The 13,885-nt window shown below is 39.9% G+C and overlaps 1 protein-coding gene and 1 pseudogene across 2 annotated transcripts in view; both read left to right on the top strand.

Annotated features, from left to right (window-relative positions):
• LOC145493469 (translationally-controlled tumor protein homolog) overlaps positions 1-6,674 on the top strand; it is a 29,244-nt gene extending 22,570 nt beyond the window's left edge. The window contains exon 4 of the mRNA XM_081472942.1: positions 6,613-6,674. Within this exon, the coding sequence (XP_081329068.1) occupies positions 6,613-6,615 (3 nt within the window). The 3' untranslated portion in view covers positions 6,616-6,674. The remainder of the gene's footprint in view (positions 1-6,612) is intronic.
• On the top strand, positions 711-6,605 carry LOC145493468 (translationally-controlled tumor protein homolog; annotated as a pseudogene). The gene is made up of 3 exons (XR_014050130.1): positions 711-1,650; positions 4,723-4,799; positions 5,965-6,605. The product of XR_014050130.1 is annotated as a translationally-controlled tumor protein homolog (transcript).
• Positions 6,675-13,885: the final 7,211 nt, after the last annotated feature.

The following is a 13,885-nucleotide window of genomic DNA, read 5'->3' as shown; positions in this document are numbered from 1 at the left end:
AAATTTACTCCTTGTGAAAAGCAGAAGTATCAAGTTACCTTTGTAACCAAAAATGAAAATATCCCGTTCATTTGGATACTACTAACTCTCGAACTGTTTCAAACCTCAAGGCTCATCCCGTTCATTTAACTAAAATCCTCAGCCTAACCCACAGAAAATGTCGAAGTAAACCCAATATATGAATACTTCCTCCTCTTTTATAGAAGAATAAATATGGCCGTTCTGAACTCTATCGAGATCAAATCTTCTCACATACCATTTACCTTTACAACAAGGAATTTGATTGGCTGTTTATAGTAGATCCAATCTGATTGGTGTGACATACATACATCTCTCACTCACTCACTCACTCCTCCATTGAACCGTCCATAACATACCCGACGCGCCGACAAAAAAATAACTCAAAAATAGAAAGAAAGGAAAAAAACCTCTCTGACACATTGAAAGTCTGATTTAATTAAATGTACTTTAACTTGACGCCACGCGGTCTTCAAAGAACATTTGAACAGTTTTCATACTTTTTACCTTTAAAAATATCGGACTAAAATGAATGTCATCAAATAAAACTATTAAACTGCAACTGCAGAGACGTAAAAACACTCTAGAAATGAAGGCTTCTTTTTTGTTTAATACCTGGGAACAATAGCCGATAACTTGTAAGCTCTAATTGAATTTACTCCCATATGAAAAACAACATCATCTCGTGGGAACAAGTGTGACGATTCGTCAGCTCTAATTGAATTTACTACCTTGTGAAAAACAAGAGTGTCAAATTACCCATTGTAACTAAAAAATAAAAATATCTCGTTATATTTGCATGCAATAAGAACAAAACAATCGTTACCTGCACTTACTATTGTAAACGTTAGAACTGCTTCAAATATAAACAGTCTCGTCTCCTCTAAAACATGTCCTAAGAACTAGAAGCGACGATTCGTGACCTCTAATTGAATTAACTCCTTGTGAAAAACAAAAGTATCAAGTTACCCTTTGTAATTAAAAATAAAAATATCTCGTGCCATTTGCCTACTACTAACTCATGAACTGCTTCAAAACTCAAGACTCATCTCGTTCATAACTAGCCACCATTACACTGAAAATTATGCACTCTAAAACAACCCAATGTACGCATGTAACTGTCACACTCCCCTCCAAACCGGACTAAAAATCACAAACCGGCAACATACACGTCACTCTTTTTTTTTTTTTCAATTACCAAAGTCCTTGTGTTTATACATACCTTGTGTTTCTCACATATTATTTACCTTAACAACAAGAAATTTGACTGGCTGTTCATAGTAGATCCAATCTGATTGGTGTGACATACATACATCTCTCACTCACTCACTCACTCACCCATTGACCCGTCCATAACATACCCGACGCGCCGACTAAGAGGTATTTTTTTTTTACAAAAAAATAACTCAATTACAGAGACCTGAGGGCAGGCAAGGGCAGGCGCACTTTCTTGGCGCCTCTTCACCAGACTCCTTCCCGCCGGATCGCTTTGCTCTTCGCCGCTCGCGCGTGTGATTCAAAAGTGAGCTTGCTCGCAGGCTATGTGACATGTGACCTTCGACCGCGGCGGACTTTCCCTACAATAATCTTCATCCATCGACATCATGATTATCTACAAGGACATCTTCACCCGTAAGATTTTTATCTAAGCTCTTTGTGATCGTTTTTATAATGTTGTTTTCTTGGGATTACGGTATTTGTGTCTAGAATATATTCTTGGTTTGCACGTGACGTCATCATTCTTTAAAATCCAAAATTAAAGAGCCACCAAAGTTTTTATCCTCATCAGGCATTACAGGGGGTTAATTTATATCTGTTAAAACTTGCTTCGTCTGAAAACAAGCACCTTTTAAATTTCAGAGTTATGCCATGCGTGACAAAGAGCTATCAACGCGTTTGTCGAAAAATATACACTTATCTCGTAATTTTTAGCCTTTTTAGAAGTCAAAGCATTAGGAAAAATGCTTATTTAAACGTTGGCTTGGTCAGTTCAGATAATCAGGCGCCTAGATAGCCAAAGTAAGTTCCACTATTTTCCTGCCGCCATGTTGGACATGTTGGTGTGCGACGGAGGACCAACATGGCGGTTCCATACTGGACTCTGTAAATTTGTGCAGAATATTTCGACGAATATTTCAAGTTTGGGAAAACGTGCAGACCTAAATCTCGGAGAAGTGTCTTCTTTATTTATCTCCTATAACATCACAATTTCTTGACTTTTAGCATCAATCAGCGGCCTCCCCCTGTAGCCCACCCCTGGGGACCCTGGGGAATTTGTCCAAATGCCCATTCAAACCTCATCAAATCCCCCTGGGTATAGGGTAGAGGAATTCTGACAAATTCCCTGCCCCCTGGGTGCAACAATAAGGACCAGTGTTCCTGTTAATCAACAAAAACCAGCTATTTGCTTAATGCCTAGACCCTCATTTAAAGTTTGTTGTATTTCAGTGCAGTTGGCTCCACTTGACCAAATAGTTGTATTGTATATATTTTTTACTTTCTTTGAAGGTTTTGAGGGCCACTATGTAAACTACCGGGTTACCAGTAATAGTGTATTTTACCCTCGGTAAATAAAGTTTCTTTCTTTCTTTTCTTTTTGTTTCTAAAAATGGAGAAAAGATGATGATCAGTTTGGGTGCTGTGAGTCCCTGGGATGCACACGAAATTTGGGCGTGAAGTGAACACCTTGAACAACATCCAGGAATCGTCAATAGGGTATACCGTTGTCAGCAAACCCCCAGAGTCTGCCCCCAGGGGTGCAATCTCTGTGAACAAACGTGATATTTTCCCTTCGGGCAACAAATATCTGACAATCTCTACAAATGCCCCTGGGTTCCCAGGTTGGCTTCCAGGGGGAAGCTGCTGATTGATGGATTATACACTGAATCGTTTTTGAATAATTTTTTATTGCATGACAGTGCAACCCAAGAATATTTTTGTAAATATAGTTTGATTCAGACCAATGGTGTTGTGTTGATCCTCTCCATTCATCATATCAAAGATCTTGATAGGTTGTGGTGTTCAAAGTCATATAACTACTTACATCTTTTTCTGAAATGTCTAGTTCTAGAAAATATCCATACCCCCACCACGGAGGGAATTTCACGCAAACCCTGCCCCCTCCTCCCCAGAATTTCCAGTTTTTGAACACAAAAATACCCCCCCCCCCCCCACACACACACACCCCTCTGGAATTTTCACAAGTATTATGTACATCTCCCATACCCTCTAGAAAAAATAGTTTTGGCAAGAAAGTGTGTTAAAAGTTGAAGGAAACACTCCAAACGCATAGCCGTCTGCATTGCACGTCACTGCTGTTTATTCTCGATCGATTGTAACATCTGAAGATACACACAAAGAAAACATACAGCAATTTATTTGAACATGCTTTAAAAAAATAGATAGAATGGTAACTTGTGAAAATATTACCTTCCTATACGACTAAATCCCTTTGTAAATGTGAAGGACTGACAAAGTGAATGTGGATGAAGTTGACACCATACATTTATTGCGAACACGATCACTAACACACTCGTGACTTTGAAGAAAGAAAATTTATAATTTTCAGATATAATGCAATTCAAATACAAGTATTCAAGCCACTATTTTTCCATGTGAAAGATCTACTTAGTAGTTTTGAACAGCTAGATCAATATATTTTTACCGTCAACCCTCAAAATGAAATAACAGGAAATAACAGCAGTGTTCGGGAAATAATTTTTATGATGAGGTGTGATATCTGTCCTTTTAAATCTTTATTTTGGCTGGACAGCTTATTTTAAAGCAAAGCAAACATATGACAAAATCTTTTTGACTAAAACACTAAGCAGTGGGCAGTCATGATGTCCGACTATAATGTAAAATTCTATCTCGAACAATAATATTTCAGAAATTTGGGTGGACAATGTCTGATGGCCAAGTGTTATTTAATTCCCAGCAGCACTGAACAGTTCTTGCTTATGTATCAAGGGATTTTAATGGACGGATTGAGTAGTAAAGTATAACAATGATTACCAGCTTTGCACCTTGAAAGGAAGCTATAAGCTGGGTTTCAAATTAAAGGTAGTTAATTGAAAGATGTTCGGTGATATGAATTTGCATAATGGTCGCTCCCAATGAAAATATGTGAGATAGAACTACTGCAAATTTTAAATTAACTGTTTGTATGCAAATACAATGGAAAACACTATGACATAATGGTCAAGCACTGTTTGGGCTTGACAAGGCTTCACTGACAGAAAAAGTAAGCATCAAAAGAAACATAAAAACATGTGCCATATTGTCTACACATCCTGGGCCACGCATATAGCACATCTACACTGTGATGTTTCAGTAGCTTGTTGGAGTTCACTCGTAGCATCCTCTACAGCTTCCAGGTTGTCATCGATCTCACCAGCTGAGCAACATAGTCCATTTAGCAATCCAGAAACACCACTACAAATGACATAATTTTCCAGACTGCTTGTATTTTTGGTTTTCGTAATCCGAGTGTGTATGGGTAGTACTTAGCTACTTTCATGAATATTGTTTCTTTGCAAACACAAGGTTCCGAGGTCCCCGCTGATGGTACCTACAGGCACAGGCCCCAGTGTATCTACACAGGGGTGACTGTCTTTAAATTTATGGAAATAATTAAAGGAAAAAATCTTGACAAGTCCTACTATATTACATGGTGAGTTTCTTCTTGTCGTTTGGAATTTGCAGATGATGACATGTTCACCAATGGTTTCAAAATGAAAGTAACAGATGACGGTATATTCTATGAAGTGGAAGGAAATCATGTAAGTAAAATAGAAAAGAAAGAGCAAACCAAATGTAGAGCTTTATTATATCAAACACGACTGAGAGGGTTTCATCACATTTCTTAACTCCAAGAAGAGAGTCGAAAATATGACGTGCAGCAGAGTATTTTTGACAAACTTTAGTCAAGGGTGACAGTGAATTTTCTCGCGTTTTGTTTGATAGTATTTCGTAAAATATGGCAGACTGATAGTAGATATTTTACTTTAGTAAGAGCTTGTTTTTCAGGGAAATCTATAAGGACATTTTTTTGCAGCAGTGAAAAACATAAATTTGTAAAAATCGAAAAAATTGCCTGTACAAACCTACTTTTTTGGTGTGTAAAATTCGTATGCTGCAGGATGCCATGTGGTGTGAAAATTTCGGAAGATTTCACCGATGGAAATTCAAGAAAATCACAAATAAAGCCATTAAAAAAAGCATTTGTTTGGGCATTTATAATTCAAGACTAAAACCCAAAATTTTAACAGAGATGATAGTAAAACACTATTTAATCATTGCTTATTACATGTAATACGTTTGAGAGGATTGGGTATAAAAAAGAATGAATGCCAAAGGGCATTCAAAACAACACTTGCGCGTGCAACACCATTTACTATTACCCTATTGAACCACCTTAAATTAAGATCGAATATCTTTGTTGTTCATTTGAAGCCTATCCAAACCCAAGGAGTTGACCGATTAGAGGTGGACCATTTGACTTTTGACAGGGGTGGGGTGGGGATGGGTGATTTGGTATATGCATTTTTTAACTCTTTCCTGCCAGGAATGTTTTTCCTAATGTGTTTAAATGATAGTTTTTATCTTTTTAACATATTTTTGGGGGGGCTCAATGGACATGCATGAATTTTTTTTTGGCAGTGGTTGTATGCATGAATTTTGTTTGGTACTGGTATCAGCTTGCAGGATGTTTTTTTCAAAATCTCCCTCCCCTCCCGTCAAGAGTCAAATGTTCCACCCCTTAGGAGAATAGGTCTGCGTTCATCAACAAAAAAAACTAAATGAAGACTTAACTTTGAAAGTGAAACATGAACTGTGTTCAGCCCTAGGCGGGGCAGTTAATAAAAAAGAAACAGTTGGTCACTTGTCTGGGTGGAAACTAACCTTCAATAATTTTATCCAAAATGTTTTCATTTCTTACCTTAGCATTACTCAGAATCCACTTAAGTGGATGACAATATGATTGGTGGAAACAAGTCTGCTGAAGCTCCAGAGGAGGATCATACTGAAGAATCTGTAGTCTCTGTTTGTGATCTTGTGGATGCAAGCAACCTAAAGGAATGTGAATATATGGATAAAGATAGCTACAATAACCATCTCAAAAAATACGTATGTGCTATTGTGGACCATCTTAAAAAAAAAAGCAGGCCAGATGATGCCGAAAAATTCAAAACCAATGTACAAAAGGCAGCCGTAAGGATCGTAAACAGCTTTGATGACTGGAAGTTCTTTAATGGAGGCAGCGACAGTTATGACCTAAATGGGATGCTGGCAATCATGGAGTATCGTTCCGATCGAAAGACTCCCTATATGTTGTTCTTCAAAGATGGGCTTTACGAAGAAAAAGTGGTGAGATTTCACTTAGCGATAGTCTCCCTTGCAGCCATTTTTGGGATGTCACGCAATGCTCCGCCAAAGGAGGAGGGAGGAGCACTGTGTGACATCCCAAAAAATGGCTGCAAAGGAGACTAACCTTTTGGTCACTGTGCACCTGTTGTCAGTAACATTTGCAGTGTAACGTACCTGAAATATTAAAAGATACTGACAGTTTTCTTTCTCTCTGTTGCGTTGCAGTGAAAATCAAAGCATGACAAGACTATCTTAAATCACTCTATATGCTATACTTTGTTAATTGAGCCCTGAGGGCTCAATTGAGGGCTTTGTTAATTGTTAGAATTCCGTTTGTCGGTTTCGTTTCCGTTATTTTATTATTTTATGTGTCCCCTATTAGTGGAGGGTTTTTTATCCTCGGCTAGAATGTATTTGACACATTAATAAAGTTATTGTTGTTGTTGTTGTTGTTGTCATGAATAAGTCGTTTGTAAGGCGCCGGTAGGTGTTGACATGTGTTAAGAGACGTTTGTTCTAGTCGGTCTGTTAGAATCCCGTTTGTCGGAAACCTTAAACGAGACTGACTGAACACAAACGAGCCACGAGAAATGGTGATGCCAAAAATCACATTGCTGTACATCATCAACTGACAAACCACAACATTGAGTGGGACTCTGCTCAGTACTTAACCTACAGTACAAACTGTTTTCAATGACTGACTCTGGAAAGCTGGTACACTAACCTGGAGCAAACGCCTCTTAACAGATGTCAACAACTACCGGCGCCTTACAAACCCAAACGGAATTCTAACAGACCGACTTAATTTGACTAGCAATGGACGGACCAAAAACCGACCAATTTGACTAACAATAGACGGATCGAAACCGACTAATGGCTGATGACAAACTTTACACGAGTCTTTCAGCCAATACCAACATGGCTACACTGACCAATCACGTTCAACGGACCATACTTACAACATCATCGACTGACAAACACTATTCACTTGACTCTGAAGATGACTTCCACTCAGGTTGTCAAAACGTCAGTCACCAACAACAGTTCTTTTCAGAACTACTCTCACCCGGACAATTACACTGTACAAACTATACTGAACTGATACACAAATATCTGTATGTGGACCGAAAGGGGAAATAAAGCTTGTTGTTGTAAAGGCCTCATACATCATTAGCATTCGTCACACAACGTTATTTCCATTGCAGACGCCTAATGAATTCTTGCAGTTTACTTTACCGCTTATTTTGTAGACGTAGATTCCGTGACACATAATTAGTAGTAAGAATGGAAAAATGGGTTTACAGATTTTCCGCTTTATCAGGCGCATAAGGGGGGGAAGGTTTCGAAGGGTTCTGATGAACCCCCTGTGGAAAGTCAAATAGCGCTGTTTGGCTGAAGATATGGCACTCACAGCCCCCGGCCGGGGCGCCTACTCCCCATAATTACCTGTAAGGTGAGGCTCTGCCTGAAAGGGGTACCTTTTTCAGGCCCCGCCCACACAACGCCGGAGGAGTTTGAAAACGGAGTTTTATTTCTCCAGTTAGGCCTTCCGTCCACTCTAATCCGTCACGAAAACGGAGCTTTTCGAAAACGCTCTTCAAACCGGAGGAATTTGAAAAAGCTGGCTTTGCGTTTTAGTGTGGACAGAAAACACTTTGAAAGCGAAACTTCTCGAAAACGATGACGTCACGAAAATCATGATATTCCCTAGTCCGAGTTTTACTCAAACACAAATGACCGCTGACTGTTGCAGTTTCAAATTTCTCCGGCGTAGTGTGGACGAGCAAAACAATAGCTGTGCACGTGCGTTGTAAATCTTTGAACATTTCTTTGCCGTCCTCTGCAAAACAACAACCTGAAATGACCAAGTTGTGCGTCCTCTACGGAACGTGGATGACGACGGCTAATTTTTTTGTATTTCCATTTAGAATTGAACGCCGTCGTTGCATATTTAGCTTAAGCACGTTTTTAGAGCCATTGGCGTACCGAACAGATCTAGACAATTGCGAACTTCGCTTGTAAAATTTAAATTCATTTTTTACCAGGCGTCGTGCTCGGCGTCGTGCTCGGCGTCGTCGCCGTCGTCGTTGCTTAAGCTCCCTAATTTCAGAACTGGACGACTAATTTTCAGGCGGTTTAACCACGAGGGTTAGTAAGTTGCTCAGCTTTGCTTGGGTCAGTGCCATCTGTAATCGAAGAAAGCGGTCAGTGTAAAACGCAGACTGTGAAATGCAGACTGCAGACTGCAGACCAGGGGTAAAATGCAGACTGAGGTTATAGTGCAGACTGCAGACTACAGAATTTGACGTATATATCGTGTAAACCCATTATCGAGTGCCAACCATTAAGAGGTCAGGCTAGTCGTAATGAAAGTCTGCACTCCGATTAGCCTGAATATCACTGCGGTTAGACTGAATATCCCTCTGGTTAGCCTGAATCACTATTTAGGTTTTGCCTGAAAAACCCTCCGGTTAGCCTGTCTACGGTTAGCTCTCAACAGAGGCCGGCACACACGAGGGGACTAGTCCCTACGACTAGTCCCCTGAGGAGTTTACACGAAGGGACTGGTCGCGGGGACTTGTACCACGAACAGTTCACACGAAGCGTTTTGAGGAACAAGTCGCAGGGACTTGTATCAAAAATTCAAACCAGACCAAATTTTAGTCCCTGCGACTAGATATTGTGGTAAAAACTGCTAGTTCACACGATGGGACTTATCCCCACGACTAGTTTCAGGGACTGGCCGCAGGAATTAGTCCCTTCGTGTGTGCTGACCTTAATGGTAGCTCGATTCAGTTGAACAGTCTGCAGTCTGCATTTTACCCTGGTCTGCGCCCTCAGTCTGCATTTTTCCATTTTTCCCCCGGTCCGTGGCCCGCGGTTGAAAAAAGCCGGGTCACTGCTCGGCAGCCGACTGACTTGACGGACAGTCTATACAAGGATGATTTGCCTTCGCCACAGCTCTTCTCTGTCGAATTTCAGCGTTGGAAGATCCAGGTGCAAACTGGGATAATTACGGCTGATGATTTCCCAAACATAAAAAATTCCGTTTAAGATCGCAGCCACGCCCTTTTGGTCAGAAATAGGTCGCGAAATAGGGTATCGAATTTGGCTATTTTGGTCTCAAGTAGGGTATGGCTTTTGAACTCTAGTCTTGAAGTAGTTATGTTTTTTTTAAAGAAGAAGCTACTTTTTCATCATCGATAAGACCATCAACTAAAGCCCTTCACATCGGTCTGAACTAGGGAATTTATTTTACGGCAGGTCTTAAATAGGGTATCGAATTTTGATCAGGTCATAAATAGGGTAGGGAAAATCGCAGATTTTGGTTCACAAAGGGTAAAGGTTTTAATGGAAGCACCCCTTCCCCTTCCCCCTCCCCCCTTGAGCGAAAGCTCAAGAGAAGGCTGTACAAGGAAGAAAGCTCAACAATTACAATTACACACGAAATTGTTAATTTATTCACGTCTCCACCCAAGAATGCTAGAGTTTGCGCGTTTACCTTATGAATATTAGAGCCTTAAGTATGTGAAACCTACCCACATATCCTAGGAACTAAGTAATGATTTTTATTTCAAAGAGATAATTCCTTAAGGTATCATGGTAGGTGGATTGACAGTGTTTGGAAATCGCGCTCTTACGCCGGCGCTTTGAAAGAAAACCCCATCAACCTAACATTTTCTGAAAGCTTAATAGTTATAGAATACAATCATATCTATGAAATTTTCTAAAAAGTTATTGTCGCAGTGATATTAAAAGAAATACCCAGAAACACTGCTTTGCTTAAACTGGTTCGCTTCCGCGCGTGAATTATCGGAGCGGCGCGATTTACATCGGAAATGTTTTCTCACACATCACCCTCAAAAATCGTGTCTGCGATTTTCCAGATGTGATTTGGTTTTTTTTCTACACCCTCCTCAACTTTGATATTTTTAATGCGGACGTTTCCTTCTACAAAAGAGGCCATAACTTTGAAACGGAAGCGAAACTAAACAAAGCCCGACACGATTTTTCGAAGGAGGTATCCTAGAACATACCTGCCGATTTTCAGCCAATTCCATCGGAAGACGCGCGTAAAAGAACTAAAAATGTTCGTCCTTATATGCAGTTTTATTTTATCGAGGAAAACACCAAAAACCTTTTATGAGATTTGTATGAATAGGTGTTAAAAATCCCCTCCGCACTGACAGATGTCGGCATGGGTCAGTTTACCACAACAATGGGTTATGACAACTTGAAATAAACAGACGACTAATATTCTGGCGCGGAAACCCGCGTCGCAGTGAAGTCGTCCGAGAAGGGACAAACTACAAGTTAAACTGCCGTGATCTTTTACTTAAAAGATTTCGTCGGCGGCATTGGTATTATGTTGCTTAAGTTTAGGCTCCTTCGTTCTCCAGACGTTTTTTGAAACCATGCCTCGTGAAGCCAAAAAACATGAAAAAGAGGAAATCTCAAGGTCTACATTGTCAACATCTACATCTGCGCTTGACTCTCTCGTTGTGGAAGTTTCGGAATCGCGTCCGTTCTACAACAATTTCGTGCGACTAGCACTTGTTGTATTTTGTCCTTTAGCTTCATTGGCGGGACTAGTGTCCTCGAGTTCCTTCAACCTTTCTTCTTGGTTACAGTGCGACCCACGGTCGCTCAGAGCCAAAGATCTAGTTCGACGCTGAACCTGTGGGTTCCACCAGATTTTCGCCTCTTCGGCGGTCTCTTCGAAGACGAAAATGGCCAAGAATTTTTCGTCCTGACATAAAGAAAATTTGACAAGAACGAAAGCCAACTTGCGATGAAACAACCAGATCAAGAACATTTCGCGTGCACAAATGAAATATCACACCGCAATTCGCGTTACTTGTGACAACTGGCGGTGAATTTTAATTAGAGGTGTCAACGCGCTGTAAGGGGTTAACAATATTCAAAAATTGTTTTTTTGCTTTAACTTAAAAAGTAAAAAAGCCCTTTCCCCCAGTCTTTTTGCAAAATATTTATCTCAGTCTTCTCAATTTGAACAGCCAAAAAAAGGGTTTTCGCATTTTTCGTAAAGATCCACCTACCATGATACCTTACAGACCAGTTCGGGATTTGATAAATGGGATCTAGACGAAATGGAGGGAATATATCTTTTTAAGATGTTCGGTGCGTATTTACCTTTCAGTATCCATAAGAACAAACCTTTGAAACTGCAACTACGTGCCTGTTTATCAAAGTAAAAGATTACGTATCAAGCCGGATAGAGGCCCACGGGGAGGTAAGCCCCGGTTAAGTTGGGTAGGGGTGTGCGGCCCGCTTCCCGAAACCCTTACCCTATTCAAGACCAAAATCTGTGATTTTCCTTACCCTATTTATGAAGTGAGCAAAATTTTAATGGTCCTTAAATCAATACCCTGTTTCAGGCCTGTCCCTATAACTTGTTCCTTTGTTCAATCCATGTTAAAGGCATCGTGAAGGGCTTTTGCTGATGATCGATAATGATAAAAAAGTAGCTTCTTCTAAAAAAAAACATACCCACTTCAAGACTAGAGTGTAAAAACCATACCCTATGACCAAAAGGGCCAAAATGAATATCCTATTTCTGACCAAAATGGCAAAAAAAAAAAGCATACCCTTTAGGGCCACACATGCCTATATAGCCCATATAGTGGAACACCCCCCCCCCCTCCCCCTTCAAGCTGGGCAGTTAACCCAACCGAGATAGTGCAATTGAAGTGCGAGCTGGAAAGCTACATGCACACACACTTTATTTAAACACGGTAAAAACATTAGTTACAATATTGAGATTTAAAAAAAAAATGATTTACACGTTTGCCGTGTGGGAGTACGAGGAGGACATTTGACGATTAATCTCATTTTTAAAGTTAATAACAGATCTAATGGCTCTGACGTTAGATGGAAGGCTATTCTACAAATGTGCTCCACTGTAGCAGAAACTACGTTTAAAAATATCGCCGGGTCGGGGCTTAGGCAGAGCTAATTTGTTTTCAATATTTCTGAGTCCGTAGTCCGTGCTGAAGGGTTTAAATAGGCCTTTCAGGTTCTCCGGAGACTGATCATTTATAGTTTTAAACATTAATTTCAATTTTTGCTTTTTCCTTCTGATATAGCAATTATCCCATCCTAGCTTAACGCGTGGGAACGTAGCGTTAGAATGGTAATCAGACTTTGTGATGACCCTAATCGCGCGATTTTGTAGTTTTTGTAATTTGTCTGCTAACTCGTTGTTGAGACCGTCCCACACAGGACAGCAATAATCAAAATGTGGTTCGATAATAGCTCTATATAGCAATATAGCTGTATCTTCGCATATGAACAGCCTCAACCTTTTAAGTGCACCTGTACCAGAGGAGATAACCTTGGCAGTCTCATTAACATCTTTGGACCACGAAAGATTTTGATCGATGTAGACTCCTAAGAATTTGGGGTGGAGCACTCTATCAATTTCGTGACCTTCAATTTGTGCAGTGAGTGAATGGCTAACTCTCTGACGTGAGCCTATTAACATTAGTTCGGTTTTTGCAATAAATTAAACCCCCGGTTTTCTTGCTAGCTTCCCGTAATAAGAAACAACAAAATTCTTGAACGAAAGTCGCATTAGTCAGTCAGCTTTAGGTGTTGCGGTGAAACACAAGCACAAAAATCAAGACCTTTCGTAATTGCATGGCGCGAACGTTTTCATGATCAATATTTTACCAGTGTTCCAAACTATAACTTTTATTGATGACTTTCTGAAATTTCTTCCTAAGTCTGGGAATGCACTGATGAATCATTTGACAGAAAACACTCCCGGATGACACATTTCATGTAATTGGAAGTGTTGTCAACTTGTGCGTGATTCAGTGAAGGAAGGGATAATAGAAAATCGATTTTGCCCGGAAACATCTGCCTCTATTTTGACATTACAATTTTTACTTTAATAAAGAAAGCAAATCTGTAGAAACCATCACTTGCTAATAATGATAAGTGTTCACGGAATCGAAGTCTAAATGGCTCCGCGCAACATTTGAAGCCATAAACTAAAAGGCAAAAATTGGTTAAGCATCTGCAATGTAAATTGTGTCCTCACTTATGCTAATGATGTATGAGGTCTTTATATTCGATTTATATCAACAACGACAAGCTTTATGTTTCCAATTCGCTCCACATACAGATATCTGTGTACAACTTAAAAGAAGAGAGGGGTTTGATACTTGAAATAACTACACAGTAAAAGAAGGCGGGTAGCAAGTTTTTCTAATACGTTAATGTAAGTTTAGGTCGGTACACAACCCGCAGGCAAACACATTAAAATATTTACATACTTTATGTACATAAGCAGCTTTAGGAGAAATTTGGCGAAGGAAAATAAAAAGAACTGAATAAGGAGGAAGTAAAGCAGACGAAATATTCAATGTATCCCAGAATTAAAACTGGGAAAAAGAGCAGGATATAATGTGGCCTCGATGATGGGTTGTTTTTCGCTCCTGTTAAGCGGCCTTTTGCGTGCAATCGATCGCCA

The sequence above is a fragment of the Orbicella franksi genome, chromosome 7 (assembly GCF_964199315.1).
Source record: "Orbicella franksi chromosome 7, jaOrbFran1.1, whole genome shotgun sequence".
Classification (NCBI taxonomy): Eukaryota; Metazoa; Cnidaria; class Anthozoa; order Scleractinia; family Merulinidae; genus Orbicella; species Orbicella franksi.
The sequence above is the reverse complement of the archived record's forward strand: the minus strand, read 5'-3'. Positions and strand labels throughout refer to the sequence as shown.